The sequence below is a fragment of the Mauremys reevesii genome, linkage group 15 (genome assembly GCF_016161935.1).
Source record: "Mauremys reevesii isolate NIE-2019 linkage group 15, ASM1616193v1, whole genome shotgun sequence".
Taxonomy (NCBI): Eukaryota; Metazoa; Chordata; order Testudines; family Geoemydidae; genus Mauremys; species Mauremys reevesii.
Window position 1 is genome coordinate 43,965,762 of NC_052637.1, and position 23,291 is coordinate 43,989,052.

The window sequence follows — 23,291 nt, forward strand, 5'->3', positions numbered from 1 at the left end:
TTGGAGGCAAGGATTTTGTAGCTGTGCTAATGACTGTCAGACATGGAGACCAAGACTAAGGTCAGTTCTGGACTAGGAAAATGGGGTGTGTTTTAAACTTAGTTGCCAAGAAATTCAAAGTAACATGATATCAAATGATATTGCTTTGCACACAGTGTAGACCAGAGCAGGTCATGTGTAACAAGGTGCTAGCGGGCCGTGCTCAGACCTGAAGGCCAGTGAAATGGCATCTATTTACACACACTGAGGATCTGAGACTCCAGTTTTTGTTCTCCTTGGAGAATTGCCCCGGGCATCCCCACTCCTGGGTCCCCTGGCCTTGGAAAGGGTGTAGCCCTGCTGGATGCTGCTCACCTGGGCAGAGCACCATGAGCCAGGGCTGTGGATCCATTTGGGCTGTCATCAGGGAGCCACAGTGACTGTCAGAAGCAACCAGGCTTTGGATTTTTCTTGTTTCTTTTAACTGGCTGTCCAGAGAGGCTCCCACTGGCTTCTTTTCTTTTAGTCTCCAGGAACTAGCAGCTTTCATGAAAGACGCAAACGCGGGCTTGACTAAACCTTTGAAAGAAGGAGATTATAATGGGCTGGTGGAGGTGATGGGACACTTGATGAGAGTCAAAGATAGACAAACAGCTACAGACCACATGTTTGAGCCCTTAAAGCAAACAATCGAACTGCTAAAGACTTACGGAGAAGAGATGCCGGAAGAAATTCATATGCAGCTGCATGTAGGTTATTTAATGCTGTTAGCTCAGTTTTTGTGGTGCGTAGCTTTGGGGTATTCTTAATAATGAAATCTGATGAATTTGCTTCTTTGTAGTAGGCTGAGATCCAAACTCACCTTTAATCATTTTTATTGCACACTCAGGTGCAAAGAGGTTCTAACTCTTTACAGAAAATGACTAAAATCAATCACCGCATTACTAATGCCATCTGTTACTGTGCTGCAAAAATAAGTATCTGTTATAAAAGAGAGCAGGAAACATTTTCTCTCACTCTTTACTTGTTACCTTTAAGGACCATGGGAATGGCCTTGCTGGATCTTCCAAGGGTCTATAATAAGAAAGCTCTAAGCACTGGGGATCCCTTGTGTATGCCTAGAAACTTTGTCTCGCAGAGTCCAAGCAGCAGAGAGAGACAGTTTCTTCTGGTTAGGGGTTTTTATTCCCCTCCTCCCATGTGTTCTGAGCTGCAAACTCAGCTGATGGGAGGAATCCACTTGCATGGCTCATCTTCATGGGAGGTGGGGGAGCAGAGCACAACATCTTTTGTCCTCTTTAATGTTCCACAATAGTTTGGCTGCTGTTGAGCAGGATGCAACACCTTTGGTTCCTAATCGGCATGTCACACTAGTTAATGTCTCTCTCCTGTGTGGTGATTTACATAGTTATAGAGTCTTACAACACCAATGCTCCAATATTCCCTTTCAATATGGGAGACTAATGTTATAAATGAGGCTATGTCTACGTCTACATAGACTACCGCAGGATCGACACTCTGGCGATTGATGCACCGGGAGTCAATTTAGTGGGTCTAGTGAGGACCCACTAAATCGATGACCGAGTACTCTCTAGTTGACCCCAGTACACCACTGGGAACAAGAGAAGTAAGATAAGTCAACAGAAGAGTGTCTCCTGTTGATCCAGCGCGGTGTAGACACTGCAGAAGGTTGACCTAAGCTATGTCGACTCCAGCTACATTATTCACGTAGCTGGAGTTGCATAACTTAGGTCGACCTACCGCGGTACTGTAGACGTAGACTGAGATTATCGAGTGCTTGTGAACTGCTGCATGCATTAAAGTCTAAACACTAAACACACACTCATAATCCTAATCTCTATTTTAACAATGCTAAAACACAGGTGAGCCAGACTGATTCCATCTCTGTATTTGTCAGTGTTCCACTGAGACCTGGGAACCTTGGCATGAGCTGGCACCTGGTCTGCCAGTGTCACGCCGCCACTCTGTATGCAGAGTTTGGAATTCCGTTCCACGTATTTGTCAACAGTGAGTTTGCTTTGCCTTTGTGCTGCCCATTCACCTAGCTTTGCCCAGTCCCTTTGACGTTCCTCCCAGGTTTGTGTTCTTTAGGCTCGACTAACCAAAATAATTTTGAGTTATCTGCAAATGTTGCCCTGCATGTTCGCTGCCCACATATTCTCCTTCGTAAGGAACTTCAGGATGTATTTGGGTTCATCTTTGCCAGACAAAGCATAAGCATCTGTTACTTCTCTTGGGTGAAATGGGTTTTGGTGTTGATTCTACTTTTGCTTGCTGTAGGATCTGCCGGAGCAGTGGAACAACACCAAGAAGTTATCTTTCCAGGTGAAACAGAATGTGGCTCCTCTGCAGGCCACTGAGGTCGCAATCCTTCGGAGGAAGTGTCAGCAGTTTGAGGTACTGTTACTGTGGGATGCTGGAAGTTTCTCTGTAATGGGCTGAGTGGATTGGCCTCAGCTTCTCATCTAGGCTAGGATTTGTGTGACCCACAGGAGGCCACTTAGGGATCTGGGGCAAAAATTGGTCCTGCTAGTGAAGGCAGGGGGCTGGACTCGATGACCTTTCAAGGTCCCTTCCAGTTCTAGGAGATTGGTCTATCTCCAATTATTATTACCTTATTACCTACATTAACGCTGTGTATACATTTTCAATTCAGGTACCTGTCCCTGAGACTCTATGCACTTCACAAAACTTAAAAGCTACAACCTCAACACAAGTCAGTAATGGAAATAACCACTAAGCAATCAGGCAATAAACTGCCCATATCTGAACCACCAGACTAGTCCTGGTCACCCCAAATCAGCCAATGGAGTAACCCCTCTCCCCATGTGCCAGGAGTGAATCCAGGCCCTGTCAGAATGGCTGGGGAAGTGTTTCCCAGTCAAGGCCTCTCCTGGAAAGCCCCATGCTACTAGTCCTGACCAGCTGAACGCAAGAGGGCTGTAGTGCAGTATCCCCACTCTGATCACAACTGTGCAGTGCATAGGGAAGGAGAGGGGCTTTGAAGGCAATACGGTCCCCAGCCATGCAGGGCTTTATAGGCTAATACCTTCCACCCCAGCAGGGAGCTAACAGGTGCCGGGGCAGATCCCAGAGCAGGAGTGTTTCTGGCTCTTTGTCTGCCCAACAAGCAAGCAGCCACGTCCTGCACTAAGTGGTTTCCCAGAGGTTTTTAAGTATTGCCCCATGAAGAGCATGTTGGACTCGTCTGTCTTGGAGATGACAGCCTGGCTCGGATGCCTGTAGCCAAAAGAAAACTCACACGCTTGGAAACCAGCCTATACGGGAAACCAGTGCTCTTGGTCACACCAGCTGCCTGGTCATTCAAGCATTGTGAGTCTGCAGTGGATGCACTTCATTGCCCAGGACAGCAGCTGCAACCCAGCTCCAAACAAGCCGAATTGGCTCAGTCCGAAGTGGGCCTTGGCTCAGCCAGCTAGCCCTCCTCCACCCCTGGGCCTCTAACAGTGCTGAATGCGCCTATCCCCGCCTGCGTGTGACGCGCTCTGTCTCTGCTTCCTTGCAGATTAAACAACACGAGTTCAGGGAGAAATTTCGAGAAGATGCTCCCTTTTCTTTTACTGGCCCAGATCCGTATCGGTCCTTAAACACGGTAATTGGCTGAGAGGGGAGGGTGTTTGGGGCAGATCCTCTCTCCACCTGTCTCGCATGGGCTGTGGCTGCCGCAGAACTGCCACAATGCTCTTGCACAGATGGCCAGCACGGTTCCAGGAGTCTGCGCTGCTCCTCTGCTCTGATTAGGGTTTGTGACCGAGGCCTAGGGAAGGGGGAGGGGCTTGGCTGTGGAGATCCACCCGTCGTGCATTCCTGCATAAGGGAGATGTTTCCTCAATAGTGGCTACTGCATCAGGGGCTGGACTTGATGACTTTTCAAGGTCCCTTCCAGCCCTACATTTCTGAGAGTCTGGACTACGTGTGCAGCTGCTGCTCAGCTGCCTGGAGGATGAGGATTCCTCTCTCTTAGACTCCCCACCCTACAGGCTTGGGCCATGCACAGAGAGAGCACTTGGCCCTTTATGTATGTTGTGGCCAGTGAGTTATTCTATAAAAGTGGAGCTGTTACTTCCATTTCTCTTAACGCATGGTGAGGCCACACCAGCACCTAGCTGCCGGCTCAGTCCTTTTCTTTTCCTGGTTCTAGCAACAAAAGAGTATCACTGCCATGGAGAGTGAAATGGAAGCCCTGTCCAAATCAGCTGGGTTGTTTGAGGTGTCAGTCCCAGATTATAAACAGCTCAAAGCATGCCATAAAGAAGTACGTTTACTCAAAGAGCTCTGGGATATGATTGTCTTGGTAAGTGTTTGACTTTGGAATGTAGCTCGAGGGGAAGGGGATCTGAAGAATGGAGTGCTGAGACATTGCTACTTGCCAGGCTAGTCAGGATCAGTTCCCTGTTCCCCTTATCCTTCATCACCGCAGGGCAGAGACTGTCTTTATGTTTGTGTTTGCAGTGCCTAGCATGCTGGGGCTGTGACCCCAGTCAGGGATGCTATGCACTACCCTCAGAGAAACAAGAAATATTAATAATAATGGCACCTGCCTGATCATCTCAGCTGCTCAGGGGAGATTGCTCACTGTTCAGACAAGAGAATGTGTTTGCAGGAAGCTCAGACTAAGGGAAAGAAACTCTTTGCTGGCTTTTAAAACTGAACCACATGGACTTGTGACCTGCAAACAGAAAGCAAGAGATGTGTTAACAGGCTCGGGCTGGGACTCAGAATCCTGAAGTTGCTATTTTTTAAATGACTGTGTGTGAAAAGCAAATGCTCTGTCTGCTAGTGTGGTTAAAAATCACAATGGCTATAGGTGGCAACATCCTCTTTCCAAGGCCCCATGTGGGGCTAGATGTTGGCAGTTTCATGGCCGGGCAGAATGACCAAAAAGGGAAAGTTTGCTGGAGGCTCTTGTTTGAGCACAAATTATTCTCAGCCAGCAGAGGTTTTATTGCGGGAACACTGCTGTAATCCGGAGTGGCACCAACCTGGCAGGAGTCTCCAGCAAGATAGTACAAGCAGCAAATTCAAAATATATGTAACCCTGTTGGCAGCGGGGATTAAACCTGGGACCTCTTGAGCTTCATATGTGAGCTGAAGGACAGATGTCACTTAGCCAGCTTTGTAGCAGCCTCCTCAATCTCTAGCTGGCCTAGCCATCATGGGGGTGGGGGCGGGGCTGAGGGAGAAGAGTTCCACACTTAGCAGGCATGGGTTACATACTTAAAACCAAACTACAGACCAAAGCAGGATGCTCCTGTAGTTCCCAGACAATTGTATTGTTGGACAATGAAAATGAAGAAGCCCTGTTAACCAGGTTCTCAGCAGTCCACTGGAGAGGTGACATGACTGGCAGATGGCCTACTACAACAGACTGTACCAGCTCAGCCCTTGCAACAAGGAGAAACATAGGGGAACACAAATGTGTGCTCTGCAGTGCTGTGTTGGAGTGAGAGCAACATTAAAGTCTTTTGGAAACAGGAGTAAGAATTGTGAAAATGGAACAATAATACACTTAGGATGAATAAGTGATAGGAAATATTGATCTGCATGTTTGTTAACAGTATGGCATGTGGAACTGTTTCCCAATTCAGGTTAATGCAAGCATCGATGACTGGAAGACCACCAAATGGAAAGAGATTAATGTGGAGCAAATGGATATTGATTCTAAAAAGTTTGCTAAAGATGTGAGAAGTTTGGATAAAGAAATGAGACCCTGGGATGCATTCACAGGATTGGATAACACAGTGAAAAACATGATAACCTCCCTCCGAGCTGTGAGTGACCTTCAGAATCCTGCTATTAGAGAACGTCATTGGCATGAGCTCATGCAAGCGACCAAGGTAATCTGAGCAGGTTTCAAAAATGTATTGACAAGTAAATGCCATCATTCCCCAATCCTGGGAAGGGGGATCAGTTTCAAAAGAACCTAAATGACATAGGTGCCTAAGTCCCACTTTCGAAAGTAGCTTTAGTCATGACAATGCACCTTAGGCTCCTAGGTAACATTTTTGAAAGCATCTAAATCACTTCAGACCTTTAGTATCATTCCTTTCATACTGAAATGATCTGTCACGTGATTTACTATTGCTAGATGGCCACTGCTATCAAGTATCCAAACTTATCAAATCTGGACACTCATCAAAATATAGAATAAACAAAAATTAAAGGAAGCGTGATGATTGTATCTCCTGAACTGTGAATCACTGTAGAGAATTTTGACTGTGTCAAAAGCCTTACTAAAAATCAAGATATATCACATCTACATCTTCCCCCCTATCCATTAGGCCAATAACCCTGTGAAAGAAAGAAAATTGGTTGGTTTGGCATGATTTGTTCTTGACAAATCCATGTTGGCTGTTACTTATAGCCCTATTATCCACTACGTGCTTACACACTGATTGTTTCATAATTTCTTTCTAGGTATTTAAGTTAGACTGGCTGGTCTATAGTTCCCCTGGTCCTCTTTGATCCCCTTTGTAAAGATAGGTGCTTTGTTTGCCCTTCTCCAGTCCTCTGGGACCTCGCCCATCCTCCAGGAGTCCTCAAGAATAATCACTAACAGTTTCAAAATTTAGTTCCTGAAGTACACTAAGGTGAATTTCATCAGGTCCTGCCAATTTGAATACATCTAACTTATCTAAATATTCTTTAGCTGTTCTGTCCATAGTTTGGCTTGTGTTCCTTCTCCCTTATTAATATTAATTGAGATACATATCTCATCACCATTATAACATGTTTAGTGAAAACAGAAGCAAAATAAGCATTAAACACCTCAGTCTTCTGTCGTCATTCAATATTAGCTCTCCTTCTCAACTAAAAAGGTAGTGGACTTACACTTTCCTTCAACTTTTGCAAGCACCTAATGTATTTATAGAACCTCTTCTTATTGCCTTTTATGGCCCTTGCTAAGTGTAACTCATTTTGTGCCTTACCCTTTCTGATGATGTCCCTACAAGCTTGTGCTATTCTTTTGTACTCTTCCTTGGGAATTTGAGGCCTCAGTTGGAGTACTGCGTCCTCCAGCTGGGTGGGCTTGAGCTACAGCCCAAGCCACAAACTCCACACTGCTATTTTCAGGGCACTAGCTTGAGCCTGCTGTGATGGGTTCGGTCACAGAGACTCCTTGGGGCTGTCACATGATGTGCTGAAATTACCTCTGAGCCCATTTTCCCTGATGGCTTGAGACTCCAGAACCCTGCCTTGTTGAGCCAGAGATGCCAGTCTGCTGCAACACAGACCCAAGTCTGAACCACGCCCCCAAAGCTCCGGGCTTTAACTGAAAACTACTCAGCTGGTATTTCTGTCTCCAGCACCCAGACACTCAGCTCCCAATGGGATCCAAACCCCAAATAAATCTGTTTTACTCTGTATAAAGCTTATACAGGGTAAACTCATAAATTGTTCGTCCTCTGTAACACTGAGAGAGAGCGATGCACAGCTGTTCGCCCCCACAGGTATTAATCACTTATTCTGGGTTTATTATTAAACAAAAGTGATTTTATTAAGTATAAAAAGTAAGATTTAAGTGGTTTCAAGTAATAACAGACAGAACCAAGCAAGATAAAACAAAACATGCAAGTCTAAGACTAATACATTAAGAAACTGAATCCAGGTAAATCTCCCCCTCAGAGATGTTCTAATAAGCTTCTTTCACAGACTAGGCTCCTTCCTAGTCTGGTCCCAATCCTTTCCCCTGGTACAGTCTTTGTTAGTTCCAGGTCAGGTGGAAACTAGGGGATTTCTCATGACTGGCCGCCTCTTTGTCCTGCTCCACCCCCTTTTATAGCTTTGGCACAAGGCGGGAATCCTTTGTCTCTCTGAGTCCCCACCCCTCCTTCTAAATGGAAAAGCACCAGGTTTAAGATGGATTCCAGTATCATGTGACATGATCACATGTCACTGTAAGACTTCATTCTGGTACACAGGAAGGCTTGCAGGTAAATAAACCCATTCACACCCAATTTTCCTAGTCAATAGGAATCATCAAGATCCTAAGCCACCATCAATGGCCCACACTTTGCATAATTACAACAGGACCTCAGAGTAATACTTCATATTTCTAGTTTTAGATACAAGAATGATACATTCATACAAATAGGATGAACACACTCAGTAGATTATAAACTTTGTAATGATCCCTTACAAGAGTCCTTTTGCATAAAGCATATACCAATTACATCATATTCACTCTCATTAGCATATTTCCATAAAACATATGGAGTGCAACGTCACACCTGTTAGCATGAGTATGTCTAGCCAGGCTGGGAGGCTGGCTCCAGCTGCAATGTAGACATAATCTGAGTGCTCCCCACCAATAGGTAAGACTTTTTAGAGTTAATTCGTTAAGCACGAATGGGCTGCAAGCTGAAAAATTCCACTGTGTCCCTCTGAGTAGACATTGAAGGGAAAATTCTCAAGCAGCACATGTGCTGGTAAATTGTGTTCTGAATAATCATATTTATGATCTGCTTTCTTGCATATGAAAATCATAGACTTCAAATTATCCAAATCGGGGATGTCTGTGTGGATGTGTGCAGGGCCAGCTCCAGCTTCTTCGCCACCCCAAGTGGTGAACAAAACAAAAAAAAACCAACCAGCTCTACCACGCCGCTTCATTTTCATTCTTCGGCAGCAATTCGGCGGCGGATCCTTCCCTCCGAGAGGAACTGAGGGACCTGCCACCAAATTGCCGCCGAAGACCGGGACGTGCTGCCCCCTTCCATTGGCCACCCCAAGCACCTGCTTGCTGTGCTGATGCCTGGAGCCAACCCTGCGTGTGTGTGTGTGTGTGAGAGAGAGAGAGAAGTTAATCTTAACAAGCTAATGAACTGCAGAAATAATATTTACCAGGTGACTGTCCATAAGTATTTGTTTGAAATCTTAGCGAAAAAGACAGCCTTTAAGTATCGTGTGAGACAGCTAGTGTGGGAGAAAATATTAGCTGTGTCACCCGTGAAGAGTATTGCTGACTATGTCCATTCTGCACCAGGTGAACTTTATAATGTCAGACAAGACAACCCTGGCTGACTTGCTGCAGCTGAATCTACACAATTTTGAGGATGAAGTTCGCAGTATTGTAGACAAGGCTGTGAAAGAGTCAGGAATGGAGAAGGTACCGTCTGTCCTTCAGTTCAATTTCGACCACATCGTTCCTAAAAATAGCCTTTCACTCTGATGTAGCACAGTCAGAAGCTATAACTTTCAGTTTTTCACTCTTATGAAAAGGCTGAAGGTTAACGCATAGATTCTCACCCTTCCACGAAGTGCTTCTGTGCCAAGACACACATTTTAAGTTCTAGGATTTTTCTTTCCTGAAATGTTGTTTATTTTCTGTACATTTTGAAAGCTTTAGTGTTCAGAGTATTTCTGGATATCTTTGTATTCAAAGGTATTGAAAGCCCTGGATAGTACGTGGTCAACCATGCAGTTTGAACATGAACCCCATGCTAGAACTGGTACCATGCTGCTCAAATCTGATGAATTACTCGTAGAGACCTTGGAGGATAACCAAGTGCAACTTCAGAACCTGATGACTTCCAAGTATCTAGCTCACTTTCTTCAGGAGGTGTCAGGCTGGCAACAGAAATTATCTACTGCTGACTCTGTTATTAGTATCTGGTTTGAAGTGCAGAGAACTTGGAGCCATCTGGAGAGCATCTTCATTGGTTCTGAAGACATCCGGAATCAGTTGCCAGAAGATTCTAAACGTTTTGATTCTATCGATAGAGATTTTAAAGTGAGCAAGTCTGTCACCCCCCTCCCCCACAACAATTCTAGCCTGAAGGATGAATTTAAATTTAATGCGTCACAGATCATCTTTTCTTGCAGGAATTAATGGCTGAAGCAGTAAAAACCCCTAATGTAATTGAAGCAACAAATAAACCAGGCCTTTATGAGAAGTTAGAGGCCTTACAGAAAAGGTTAGGATGATGCCATATTTGGGGGGAAACATTTGGCCAATTTTAAAAACATCCAGATAAATTCTAGCTGCTGGGAGTAAATGCTTTTCTGGATTGGTAATGGGGACTAATAGCCTCACTCCCCTAGATCACTAGGCCAAATTTAGCCCAGATAAGTAGTGACTCTTTAAGTTTTAGTCTAATGGCCATTCAATAGTCTGTGAAATCAGAGACTAGACTCAGCCCAGTACATGTGCCCAATTCAAAAAGCAACCATCACAAATGGCCAAATTGTTGGGATCTCAGAAAGAGGCTAATTATGAAATGGTTATTAAGGCTGAATTACACTAGCTATATTTTCAAAGTGCTGACTCTATTGCTGCCTTCTGAGCCCTAGGCTCTGTAGAGGAGGTTTGAGGCATATTGGTGAAGTCAGATGGGGAAATTGCCACTGCCTGTTCTAAGACTCAGTGAAGGCTTTTGTTTCCACTGCAGTCAACGTAGCATGATCACATCACAACCTTTGCTTTGCAAAGAATAAAAATATTGCACCTTTTTCCTTTCTTTGTGTTAGCTTGGCACTTTGTGAAAAGGCTTTGGCTGAATATCTAGAGACAAAAAGGTTGGCTTTTCCCAGGTTCTACTTTGTTTCGTCTGCAGACCTGCTGGATATTTTATCAAATGGAAATGACCCTGTTGAGGTAGGATTTAAATTTAATGGATAGTCCTTTGTTTCTTACCTGAAATCTTTAGAATGTAATTATAATGTCTTTAATCTGAAAGGGTTAAAAACACTGACCCAAATTTATAACTAGTCTTGGAAGGAGTAGATTTTTTATTGGTAAATGTTGGTACACATCAATTACACTGCACGCACACAACCAACTAAAAATATTTCCATCAATAAAATTGAAATTTACAGAGATGCAAAATAAGAAAAATTCTGCTTGAGAACTTACTAGAGATTGATTTAAGGATATTGACTGTGTATATTTTGACACATGATGTTGACAGTTTGTGTCTTAATGGTTTAAAGCTTTAACTTGTTGAATCTGTGTCTACTGCCTTTAAATAATTATTGTCTGAAGCCCCCAATAATTTCCTGCAGCTGTGAAAATTTAAATTGACAAAAATAGAAAAAAATGCTTTAAAATAAATATCAATATTATCCATCAAAATTTATTTAAAAAATCAAATTCTGCCAAGCCTGATTATAACAGTGTGTCAGAGATGCAAGAGTATAAAGAACAGTATGAAAAGTTAATCAAAACTGTAAAATATTTCTGTGCACTGACAGCAATTCCTGATTTAGCCTTGTGCTGCTTTACTCTAAGGTTTGCCGCCACTTGTCTAAACTGTTTGATAGCATGGCTAAGCTGAAGTTCAAAATGGATCCAGACAACAAGCCTTTGAAGATTGGCTTGGGAATGTACAGTAAGGAGGATGAGTATGTGGATTTTGATAAGGAATGTGACTGTTCCGGGCAGGTTAGTGGAGTTATTTAAAATTATATTTTAAACATGCAGGTTGAATTGCACTAATACAAGAATAAAGTGGTTTATGTGTCTAAGCCTAAATTCTCCTTGCTCCTATCAGCTGGGACCTTAACCAGTGAATCAACTGGGAGTCTATTTCCTCTGTCTTTTGCTCATCCTAGTGAGACCAGGCTTCATCAGTTAGACTTGAAAACATCCCATTTGAGGCAATCCACATAGACTCTTTCATGTGGAAGATCTCAAAGTCAAGGGAAAAGCCCCCTTAAAAGCCCCCCCCACACACACACACACAGAGGCAGGTCGAGTTTTCACATACAGATGAGTTCCATTGTCTTTGAGATGGCAGCGTAGGGAGGGAATTCTAAAAACACAGCGGCAGTGGGGGAGCTAATTGACACCTACGTCACGTGCACTCCAGAAACCTGCAGCAAGAGACAGGGGAGAAGAGCCTAAGTTGTCTGCCCCTGTTTTGTTTCCTCCAAAGCATAACAGACTGAGAGGCCTCTCTGCAGGGAAGCGCTTCAGAGGAATGTAGGCCGGGGGTGTGGGCCACATATTTGTCCCTTACCCAGCAGTGGCCTGTGAGCACAGTGCCACAGGCAGCCTATTCCTATTTGTGCAGGGACAGGTCTTGGATGGAACTTTGTCCATATATCCCAGCACTTGTTTGGGGTCCATTATTCTAGGTGCCAACCAGAATTTGGCCCCCAAGGGTTTAAAAGCAGCCCTGATTTCCTGTACAGAAAGTCATGTGACTGATGGATGCCAGGATCTTTGTAAGGTACATCCTGTTAAGAGAACAACTGCAGTTAGATACCATAGCCCACAGTAAGACTGACAAGTCTATGTCAGCTGCTGTCAATTTAAAAACAGACAAACAAAATAGGCAAGTAATGCTGAAATATACTAGCAAGGACACTTATTAGAATGGGGGGGGGCTTTGTATCTAGGTTGAGGTTTGGTTAAATCGAGTGCTCGAGAGAATGTGCTCCACATTACGCCATGAAATTCCTGAGGCTGTTGTGACATATGAAGAAAAGCCACGAGAGCAATGGTTATTTGATTACCCAGCGCAGGTACGGAACTAGTCATGTGATTAGAACATGGGGTTTATTTGATGTATTCAACATGTGCAACACAAATCAAATAAATAGTCAAGCGCAACAGTAATGTCACTGTATCTGCCATAGATACTGTGTTTAACCCTGAAATCTGGAGTATCGCTCTTCTTAGCTCGATATTGAGTGTAACAGTGGTTGTGAGAGGGAGGTGGGCTGGTTTCTGTCCAGGGACCATGTCTGAGATCAATTCAAGTTATAAGAAAACTGGAATTATTGCGTAATGTTGAACAATTAAAGTGTTGTGGTCCCTTTTGAAATCTTGGCTTAGACTGAGACTAGCAAATGATTTAGGGTGAAATCTTGGCTCTGTTGAAATTCCCAGTGGCCTTGCTGGGCCAGAATTTCAGCCCTAGTGTTTAACACAGAAGCAAGGAAATGCAGCCAATCCCCCAGGAGCTGGGGAGAACCGTTCTGCACAGGTTAGAGGACAAGGCGCTTAAAACCATGTGGGACGTGTCTGGGGCTCCGCGCCCTACAACAAGGGGGGCGGGGGGGCACCACTGTGAACAATGGAAAGACGTTCCTGGTGTGATGAGCTAAGGGAAGGCCAGCAGGCTCACGGAGAAGCCAAGAGAGCTCAGGATTTTCTGATTCCTAAGAAAGGTTTGAGTGTGCCTGGGCTGGCCTTAGGTCTAGCTTTGGACCATTTTATCTTTGAGTTTGAGTTTTCTAGTAAACTTTGTTTTATTTGAGACAGTTGAGTTCTCTTCTGTCTGCAGGGGGAGCAGGCAGAGCTGTCCTGGAAACAGGAACTGAATCTTGACCTCTGAGGAGAGGCAGTGGGGGTCTGGAGAAGACCCCTGCTAGGTTTCTTGGCAGAGGTATGGCACAGGGACCCTCCCCTGAAGTGCTTGTCTGAGCATTGGCCATGCTGATGCCCAGAGCATGGGACTAGACCAAAGGCTGCAGGCAAGAGCTGGGGCTGAGGGGCGCAGGTAACAGCATTAGCTTTCGTGAGCTACAGCTCAGCATGAAATATTCTGCCACCGCCTAGTCTGTGACCCTTTTTCTATGCGGTTTATGGTAGATTGCGTTAACCTGCACTCAGATCTGGTGGACAACAGAGGTCGGCATTGCGTTCTCAAGACTGGAGGAAGGTTATGAAAATGCGATTAAAGATTACAACAAAAAGCAGGTGTGTAGCCAGATATTTAGGATTGCACCTGTGCTGCAGCAAACTCTGTGCAGTCTCCTTAGAACAGCTTTTATCTGGCAGGAAAACTAGGCAAAATATTATGTCACTTTCCTGTGTCAATCCATTCTTTTCTTTCTTAGATTAATCAGTTAAACACACTAATTACACTACTCATTGGGAGCTTAACCTCAGGAGACAGAATGAAGATCATGACAATCTGTACCATAGATGTACATGCCAGAGATGTCGTGGCAAAAATGATCCTTGCTAAGGTATACGTTACGGGCTACGTTTTCATTGCTTTGTTCATTGGTGCTTTTGAACAAATGTTTTCCTGTAATAACTTTTATTATTTTCAAATATTTTAAAAATACTCCAAATGGAGTGGAGCAATAAAGCATGAACAAAATAGTCTTGCTTGCAAATGTAAGAGTATGTGTGATCCAGTGAGGTAACAACCGAACAGGGGTTCACAGGAGACTGGGTGATGTATACATGTTCTTTAAACCTTAATGTGTTAAGGGTCTGGTGCCTTGTTCACATTCTGAGCACCACAATAAATAAATAACTCTAATATATATGAGGACGCCTGGGGGAATGAGTCACTAGGGTGCATTTTCACTGGAAGCAGTCACAGAAAAAGTAAATACATTTTCCATTGGCTCTGCAGGTGGAGAATTCTCAAGCATTCACCTGGCAGTCCCAGCTCAGACATCGGTGGGATGAAGGAAAAAAGCATTGCTATGCTAATATATGTGATGCTCAACTTCAGTATTCCTATGAATATCTGGGTAACACCCCTCGACTGGTCATTACTCCACTTACAGACCGGTACGCCAGGTTCAGCTCCTGCACCCGTAGCTAACATCCATGCAGTCGAGATTTGCCTTAAAACTAGACAGCAATGGTGGGAAGCGGCAGTCTGGTTGCTGGGCAGTGGCGGGTACTGCAGGGGACTGTTGCTGGCCATTTAGACATGATGCACCTGCCTTGCATTTCAGCTGCTACATCACTCTGACCCAGTCCCTTCACCTGATAATGGGGGGTGCACCTGCAGGCCCTGCTGGTACAGGGAAAACTGAGACCACTAAGGACCTGGGCCGAGCTGTAGGGATCATGGTCTATGTCTTCAACTGCTCTGAGCAAATGGATTACAAGGTAAAACGTAATGAATGAGTTCAGGGCATAGGATCCCAGAGCCCCCTCCCCAGGCCATGGCAGGGAGCAGTCCTAGAAGGGGGTGGGGGGGCGTGTTCAAAGTGCGGCTGCATTCTGCCTCTTGCTGGCTGTGAAAAGGCTCCTGGGGGGCCATTGCGGCCCTGAGGCTAAATTACACTGGAGGGCAAACCAACCCCCCAAAGCTCCAGGATTTCGGGAAAGCAAAGATGCTTTGAAGCACCCACTCAGAACCTCCACCCCAACCTTCTCCCCTGCACTGTGGCTAAGGATCCTGCCCCAAAGGCTTGAGGCTGGAGCACGCTTGCCCAGGACACACTGATTGGCAAAGTGGTGGTGACAGGGTCAGCAGGAACTCTGCTCTGCTGGGGAATGGGAGCTGGAAAACTTGGACTAACTATCCGGAAAGGCTTCCTGCCAGTGAATGTATAAACCTTTGGCAGTCAGCCCGGGGGGTACCTGAAATGAGACAGCACAGACGGCTAGCCAATATATCGCAGAGACAAAGCCCAGATTGGCCAGGGGACAGATTAGCAGGTCTAAGAGCCTTGTTCCATCTGAGTTCGTCTTGAGGCTATTAATGGTGTTGGAACCATGGCAGGCGTGAGCCCCTCGGAGACCATCTCTCAGGGAGGGGTACAGCAAACGGAGTGCACAGCAAGCTGAATTCCAATACTTTTCCTCCCCCTTAAGACAAATTCAGTATCTTACCTTCCCAAGCAATGCACAATGTGTGCTGAGGGCAGCAATTGCTAGGAGATTGCATTCTCCTATTTATTTCTAATTGGCCCCTCCACCGTGCCTCTGAGCATCCCCTGCATGAGCTGTGCTAGCTACTGCAATAGTTTGTGGCTTTGCAGCCAAAGTCAGGCTTGGGAACTCAGTGCCATGAGCAGCAGAGCCCTTTCCCACTGTAGTCCTGTCATTTCACACAGTCTGGCAGCTGGGGTGAGAACACTTTCTTTCCCACTCCAGTTGCTAGGGAAAAGCCCAGGCGTCAGAGGTACCTCTCCATGCTGTGGAGTGTCATTCACACACCTGTAGTCACTGTGAGTCCATGGGAGTTCTGGCTTTGACTGCAGTGGGAGAACACTCAGTCTGTGTGTCTCAGGCATGTTTTGGCCGGAAGCTGGGACTGGAGCATTTGTTGAGTTCCTGCATTTACAGCTATCTGGACAGCACATGCTGAAACTAGAGGAAAATCCTGGGTAGCTGCAAAGGAGTTTTCACAAAGGAGGCAAAATTTCCCTACAGGAGGGGGATTTTTCCTCTCTATTTTTGAATGACCCTATGTTGTGTGAGGCTATCCTAGAGAAACAGTGTGTAGTATAAATGCCAGATTAATGCCTTAGAACTGTTCTTTTTGTAATGAATTCCCATGGTGCAATCAGCCTTCTCCAATCACTTTGCTCTCTAGTCCTGTGGAAATATCTACAAAGGGTTAGCACAGACTGGAGCCTGGGGATGCTTTGATGAATTCAATCGCATTTCAGTGGAAGTTTTATCAGTGATTGCTGTGCAGGTAGGAAGTTTTCTCCAGTATCCAGCTATTCTTTATGTAAATTACTGTGATGTTGTGGTAAATACTCATCTGTCCTGATTGTGACAATTTCTCTATCTACTTAAGCCATTCAACAAATGCAAGGTGTTATGGGATACTTAGCATAAGTGAATGGAATTATAATAAAGATATAGGACAATTTAGGCTATGTAATTGCTCTAATATTTGTGCTTAATGCAGATATATATATATATATATATTAGGGCTGCCAAGCAATTAAAAATATTAAGCGCGTGATTAAAAAAATTAAGCGCTGTTAATAATAGAATACCATTTATTTAAATATTTTTGGATGTTTTCTACATTTTCAAATATATTCATTTCATTTACAACACTGAATACAAAGTGTACAGTGCTCACTTTATTTTTGATTACAAATATTTGCACTGTAAAAAACAAAAGAAATAGTATTTTTCAATTCACCTGATACAAGTACTATAGTGCGATCTCTTTATCATGAATGTTTATCATGAAAGTCAATGTGCTCCCTGAGAGATCGGTTCCCTCCCCTGACTCAGGCTGAGTAGCACCTTGCTACATGAAATCAATGGGACCACACAGGGAGGGCCAGATTCTGAGTCCCACCCTCAGAATAAGGAGCAGTTACTCACCCAAATAGACCTACTGAAGTCAGTGGGACTACTCGGGAGTAATTCCTAGCGAATGTGAGTACCGGAAATCACAGTCTAGCTCAGAGTAAGGGTCCCTGCATCCAGCCTGCATGCACCCAATAAGCCCTCCTGTTCGTACTTAAAGGGTTTTTAGAGTGCACAGGGCAGTGCTGCTTGGTTAATTAAGATACAAACTGTAATTCACTACATTGTTGATACTGAATCTTCCTCTTACTTGTGTAGGTAAAATGTGTGCAAGATGCAATTCGTGCCAAAAAGAAAACATTTAATTTCCTTGGAGAGATAATAGCTCTTATACCAACAGTTGGACTATTCATTACAATGAACCCCGGCTATGCAGGCCGGACTGAATTGCCTGAAAATCTAAAGGCTTTATTCAGGTATTTGTGTGTGGATGACTATCATCAGAACCTGGTTGTTAATTGACAGTGTGCTGATTATACACTCTGATTTACCACAGTGCTGTACCAAGGGCTCTTTAACTTTTATTAGAGTGAGAGAGACTGTGTGTGCGCAAACGCATAATGGATATAACATAATGAAGGCTCTATACTGAAAATCCAAACGCACAAAATTCCATCATCTTATAGCTCAGCTCTGTGCATATGTATGTCAGAGAAGGGGACGCAGAGAATGTACATGTGCAAAGGCTAATTTTCTCCAAATTTGACATGGAACTTTGTGCATCTTGTTTCTTTTAGACCCTGTGCTATGGTTGTCCCAGATTTTGAGCTTATCTGTGAAATCATGCTTGTTGCAGAAGGTTTTCTTGATGCCAGACTTCTTGCTAGAAAGTTTATTACTCTCTATACACTATGCAAAGAGCTACTTTCTAAGCAGGTAATTTAATATTAGTCCCTGGTTCCTTGAGCAGGAAGAGTTTATCTATTTTAAAATCGGACATAGATATATTTTAAAAAAATCACAAGTTATTAGTAGCAACTTGGCCTGTATTTTTCCAACCATTTTAAGCTACATTGCTGGAAAATTCCACTCAGACACTGATGTGACTTCTGACAGACTCAGCCTGCCTGTGGCATGGACGAAGGTCAGCAGGAAAATGAAAAGATGCAGCACAGTGCTTACTAGTAGAATAAAGCCTATATAGAGGATTCCATCCTCACATTGTTCATGTCAATTGACTTGAAAGCTAATGGAAATCTGCTTCCAGGGAAGGAAAACACACTACCCAGCCAAAGGTTACTAGGGTTTCGTTCACTCCTTTGTTGAACGGAGTTTCCCCTGCAAATACACACACTTAATGGCATTTCTTCTGGGTGCTGTGGAGACTTTCTGGAGTTTGGGTTTTTTGGGAGGGTGTTGTGGTTTTTCTGGTTCTTTTTTTAATTTATTTAAAACCATTTTATTTCACCCGAATGCAATGTAAGGCTTTTCTCACTGTCTGCCAGGATCATTATGACTGGGGCTTGAGAGCTATTAAGTCTGTGCTGGTGGTAGCAGGTTCCTTGAAGAGAAGCGACCCTGGCCGTCCGGAGGATCAAGTCCTAATGAGAGCTTTACGAGACTTCAACATCCCCAAGATTGTGACGGATGACTTGCCAGTGTTCATGGGACTAATTGGAGACCTTTTCCCAGCGCTGGACGTACCTAGAAAACGGGATCTGAACTTTGAAAAGGTGAATGCACAGACACGGGCCTTGCTGACCTTTGGTAGTCAGATTATTTGTGGGAGGTGGCTCTTGGGTCTCCTATTTTTTCCTCAGAGGGCAACACCTGCCTGGCATGTCCTCCTGCAGCAGGTTGCGGTACAACAAACCTGTCTGCCTCTGTTTCCCCTTCAGAGTCCCCAGAAATAGCCTTCAAAGGCTTTCCAATGATATACAGTCCTTACAGGGTTAATTTATTACACACGTCTCATGCACATAAATCATAACAAAAGTCCCACAAGCATAATCCAGAATTCCCCAGCACAGTCCAAACAGTATATGCAACCCACCACGTCCCGCCCGGTGTATCTCACCATGTCTAGCTCGCCAGTCCAGCCCCAGTGTCTCTCCCCATGCCTCACTCCCAGCCTTCAGCCCTCTCTGGGCCTCCAGCTTCAGCTCTCGAGGCATCTCCCTCTGCTGCTCTCAGCCGTCAGCCCTTTCTGGCTCAGAAAGGCCAGCAGGCTAGCCCCTCCACCAGCTTCCTAGCCCTCTGCCATTTTCAGCCTTACGGCACTTGCTCTCTAGACCAGGATAGTCAGCAAACTAGCCCCTGTGCTGGGTCCTAGACAGTTCCTCCATCTTCCCAGGGAGGGGCTGCAGATCCTCTCTCTCCCGCCCCCCCCCCCCAGGCAGCTCTCACTGGCCCGTGTCCAGGCTCTCCCACATTTATATGGCCCAGGTGCCTTCTTTTAAACCCAACTGCAGTGAGCTGGTGAGTCACAGGCCTTGCTCTCTCTCAAAGGGCCAGTGTCACCCTGTGATATCCCCCCTTTAACTTGCACCTCACCACCCTCAAAGGCTTTGTGTCATGGTGATCCTGGCCAAGAAGAGCTTGAAGTGACTCTTTCAAGTTCTTTGCTGCGGGCCAGACAGAAGGGCTAATCTCAGAACGACGTGTGGTGTGTCTGACCTGTGCGGTGCTCCTTCACCCTACCGTCCTGGAGCTCAGGGGCGGTCTCAAAACCGGAGCTCAGACCCTTGTGCAGTACGGCTTCCTGGCTGGCCCTAGTGGAGTAATGGGTAGTGCCTAAGAGCCAACCAAGAGTGGGGCCTCCTGTATTAATTTAGATGGAATCAATGGGCCCAAAGAGTCAAAAGTGTTCACCTGAGGCTCTCACTGTCCAGCATTAAACAGGGTTTGGTGCACAGACCACGGCCTGCTCAGCACCACTGAACACTTATAGCCTTTTATTTTAGATACAGAAAAGAAGGGGTGGGTGTTGTTTGAAATGTCAAGTATTAACTCAGGCTTTCATTTTAACAACACCCCTTATTCCCTCTCCCTCTAGCTATAGAGAGTCTTAGAAAGAACCCTCTCCCCTTGTTTGACAGCCTCTGAGATGGCAATAACCGTCCTTTTTCGGGAAGAGGGGAAGTTAGCTGCAATGAGCTGGAGCTGCTGTTCTTGCTGTTGTTGCTGAAGTCTGACCCCATTTCCTAGAAGATAAAACGAGACAAACACACACAAGAGGGGACAGTAATGAACAATAAGGGAGAAAATGCAGCATCTGTCTCTGGTGTTGATTCCCACTTGCAGCCTCACTGCTGGAAAAACACATGGATGGCACATGCTCTTATCAGCCACTCTGACACACTTAGCAAACTTGAACCAACATTGAGCTAGGTAGGGCATTGCCTTTAGCTGCCTCTTTCTGGTCACAGGCTGACAAAAGTGTTTCAAAATATAGTCTTGGCCAGCTAAGCAGAAGGCAAAAGGAGAGGGATAGAGAAGGGAAGAAATAAAGTGAGGAAGGGAAAGCGGGGAGCAGTGGCTGGGGTGGGGGCAGGACAAAGTCTCATATCCCAGATGGTGTTTAGGATTCAGCCAGAGCCAGTGGGAGGGGTGAGGGTATCTGGGTCCCTCTCTTGGCCCAGGCTAGTCAGGACATCTCTCAGAATTAGGACAACAGACAAAATGGTGTCATGCTGGATCCCAGAAGACGGTTGGGGGTGGCAGCCATGGCAGGGAAGGTAATTCCTTCCCCTCTTTCAGTCTATATTGTGGTGGCCAGCTTGTCCCCCAAAGACTCCCCCAAAAGGGAGCGACGAGTCCTTCCATTATGCTGAATCTCCAACACACCAATTTTGGTTCACTGATTTCCAATCACACCCTTCTCTTGTTCACCAGGCATGCTCTTAACACAATCCTTGAGTTATTGCAGGAGGCCTTTTGGTTTGGATTAGCTCAGTCTCTCTGTCTCCCTTTTCCCACCAGTGTGTGGTGTTATCAGTTACTGTGACACTCTATGAACATTGACTCGCTTTTTCCACAGCTGAGCTCACAATTCGGGAAGTGGGAGAATTGACGCAAACTGCCAATCAGCACAGGGCAGAGAAAGCCCTGTTGAAACTTCTCTGGGTGTCCCATGGTCCCTGCTTTGGCTGTTTCTGCAGCCGCTCCAACCAGCTGGAGTCTCTTGATGGTTCTTCCCAAGGACGTAGTAGCTGCAATCTGTATAGTGACTCTGTGTTCTGTGCAGTGGCACAGGACAAGCTCTCATATCTTTTCTGAACTTCACAGATTATTAAGCAGTCCATCCTTGAGCTCAAGCTGCAAGCAGAAGAGAGTTTTGTGCTGAAAGTGGTGCAGCTTGAGGAGCTGCTCCAAGTGAGACACTCGGTGTTTGTCATTGGCAACGCAGGCAGTGGAAAGTCCCAGGTACGGAGCAGCGGGGAGAGGGGGGCAGACTAAATGGACAGAGATTTCTTGCAGCAGCTTTTTCCAAACTCTAGGAGTGAGTGAGCCCTTCTCCGATTAAAATACACTTCCTAGTTTCCTCACTCCTCCCACCTCAGATGTCTAATGCTGACCAGGAGCAGGCAAAACCTTGGAACTCTGGGCAAGCCTAATTATGACATTTCCAAAAGCAAAGTGTAATGGTAAAGGAAGTGCCACTTCTGCACAGCCTCCTCCTTCCCTGGGGGCACCAGGTCTGTGCTGCTGGTAGAAGTAGTGGGAGCCACGATCCACAACCACGTGGCCAGTGCATTACGCATGGGCAGGAAATTCATGTTCCTCCCCTGGCACCTGGGGATCCAAACCCACTACGTCAATCGGAGTCTTTCCACTGATTTCACTGGGTTTGGAATGAGGCCTGTAGAGAGGACAGTAGGTGCCCAGCCTGTTAGCAGAGGAGGCTAAGAGTGGAGGAGTATCAGCAAGGGGAGATTGCTGATCATTCAAGAAGGCTGCATTTCAGTTCTTCATGAAAAGAGTGGAGCTGGCACTTTCACTTCGGAGAGCCAGTTCATTTCAGAGTGAAGAGAGAGCAGTGTGCTCTAGGGTGGGAGATTGCCTGCTCTGAAGGAAACGTCCATCATCTTGTTCAGCAGCTGTTCACTGGCTTTCAGCCATTCGGAGGAGCCCAGACATCGTCAGTGGTTCCAGAGCCTCCATTTGTGACATAGGGTCAAAGGCAGCCTATCAGATAAGGGGGAAGACTACCTGTGGCTTTCATTGCTTGATCCCGAGAGACCATGTAAAAGGATGTAGATGCCTTCTTTAGAGAACCGCAGTCCTGTATGAGCATGTCCAGCTTTCCTTGCAGGTACTGAAATCCCTGAATAAGACTTACCAAACCTTGAAAAAAAGGCCTGTTGCTGTGGACCTTGACCCTAAAGCTGTAACCTGTGATGAGCTATTTGGAGTTATTCATCCAGCTACTAGAGAATGGAAAGATGGTAAGAAATTGACCGTCTTCCAATCAATGCACTCTAATAGTGTTTAAGTAGGTGCATTTACTGTAAATTATACTCAATGAAAATGGTGGCATTTAAAAAACCTCAGCAAGCAGTTCATTCATAACAATACCTAAACCTTTTAAAAATGACTGTAGAAATGGGAAGATCTTTTCTTTGGCTTCTCCCTAGAATTAGAAGGGGAATTTTTTAGCAAGACTGGCAGGTTTATTGAGGAAATATTGTGGCTGCTTCTTGACCACCTCCTCCTGAACAATTTATCTTAAATGAAGAAACCAAGTACTAGAAAGAAAAACCAAGCAAAGACACTGTTTGTGTTGGGCAGGTCTGTTTTCTACAACGATGCGAGACCTGGCGAACATCACTCACCTTGGTCCCAAATGGATCATTCTCGATGGAGATATAGATCCCATGTGGATTGAATCTCTGAATACTGTCATGGATGATAATAAGGTCAGTGCTGAGATGCTGCTGGAGTTAAAAATCAGAGAACTTCACTTGAGGAGTGTTTTAAATTAACCAGCTCGTGTGTGTTTCTGCTCCTGTGGAACGAAGTGTTTTTTTCTGTCTGGTTGCCTTCCTCTTAGGTGCTCACCTTAGCGAGCAATGAGCGAATCCCACTAAATCCCACCATGAGACTTCTCTTTGAGATCAGCCACCTGAGGACAGCAACGCCAGCAACAGTATCCAGGGCCGGAATTCTCTATATCAACCCTGCAGATCTGGGCTGGAACCCGTGAGTTCTGGTTCACATTCCCCGCTTTGAAGTGTGAAGGCCGTGCATTTCAAAGTGCAGGATGGTTTTCCATAGCACAGCAGGAAAAGGCTTAGTACTGTTATATTTACTTATTGTCATATGTTGAAATGTGAAATATGTCCATTAT

General features: G+C 45.2%; 1 protein-coding gene across 20 annotated transcripts in view; it reads left to right on the top strand.

Moving 5' to 3' along the window:
* DNAH17 (dynein axonemal heavy chain 17) overlaps nt 1-23,291 on the top strand; it is a 105,246-nt gene that overhangs the window by 21,588 nt on the left and 60,367 nt on the right. For 16 of the 20 annotated variants that reach the window (XR_005588469.1, XM_039501536.1, XM_039501550.1 and 13 more), the window contains 23 exons: nt 506-728; nt 2,281-2,397; nt 3,527-3,613; nt 4,163-4,315; nt 5,610-5,858; nt 9,008-9,130; nt 9,407-9,754; nt 9,847-9,938; nt 10,492-10,618; nt 11,252-11,404; nt 12,364-12,489; nt 13,562-13,669; nt 13,810-13,941; nt 14,340-14,500; nt 14,671-14,827; nt 16,263-16,367; nt 17,261-17,418; nt 17,740-17,878; nt 18,448-18,675; nt 21,230-21,367; nt 22,245-22,389; nt 22,733-22,860; nt 22,995-23,143. Coding sequence is in view for 19 of the 20 variants with exons in the window: in XM_039501536.1 (XP_039357470.1) it covers nt 506-728; nt 2,281-2,397; nt 3,527-3,613; nt 4,163-4,315; nt 5,610-5,858; nt 9,008-9,130; nt 9,407-9,754; nt 9,847-9,938; nt 10,492-10,618; nt 11,252-11,404; nt 12,364-12,489; nt 13,562-13,669; nt 13,810-13,941; nt 14,340-14,500; nt 14,671-14,827; nt 16,263-16,367; nt 17,261-17,418; nt 17,740-17,878; nt 18,448-18,675; nt 21,230-21,367; nt 22,245-22,389; nt 22,733-22,860; nt 22,995-23,143 (3,546 nt within the window). In the remaining variant the exon portion in view is untranslated. Of the gene's footprint in view, nt 1-505; nt 729-2,280; nt 2,398-3,526; nt 3,614-4,162; nt 4,316-5,609; nt 5,859-8,245; nt 8,337-9,007; nt 9,131-9,406; nt 9,755-9,846; nt 9,939-10,491; nt 10,619-11,251; nt 11,405-12,363; nt 12,490-13,561; nt 13,670-13,809; nt 13,942-14,339; nt 14,501-14,670; nt 14,828-16,262; nt 16,368-17,260; nt 17,419-17,739; nt 17,879-18,447; nt 18,676-21,229; nt 21,368-21,812; nt 22,390-22,732; nt 22,861-22,994; nt 23,144-23,291 lie in introns of those variants that run through there. The other 4 variants (XM_039501537.1, XM_039501551.1, XM_039501552.1 and 1 more) reach the window with 4 other exon arrangements.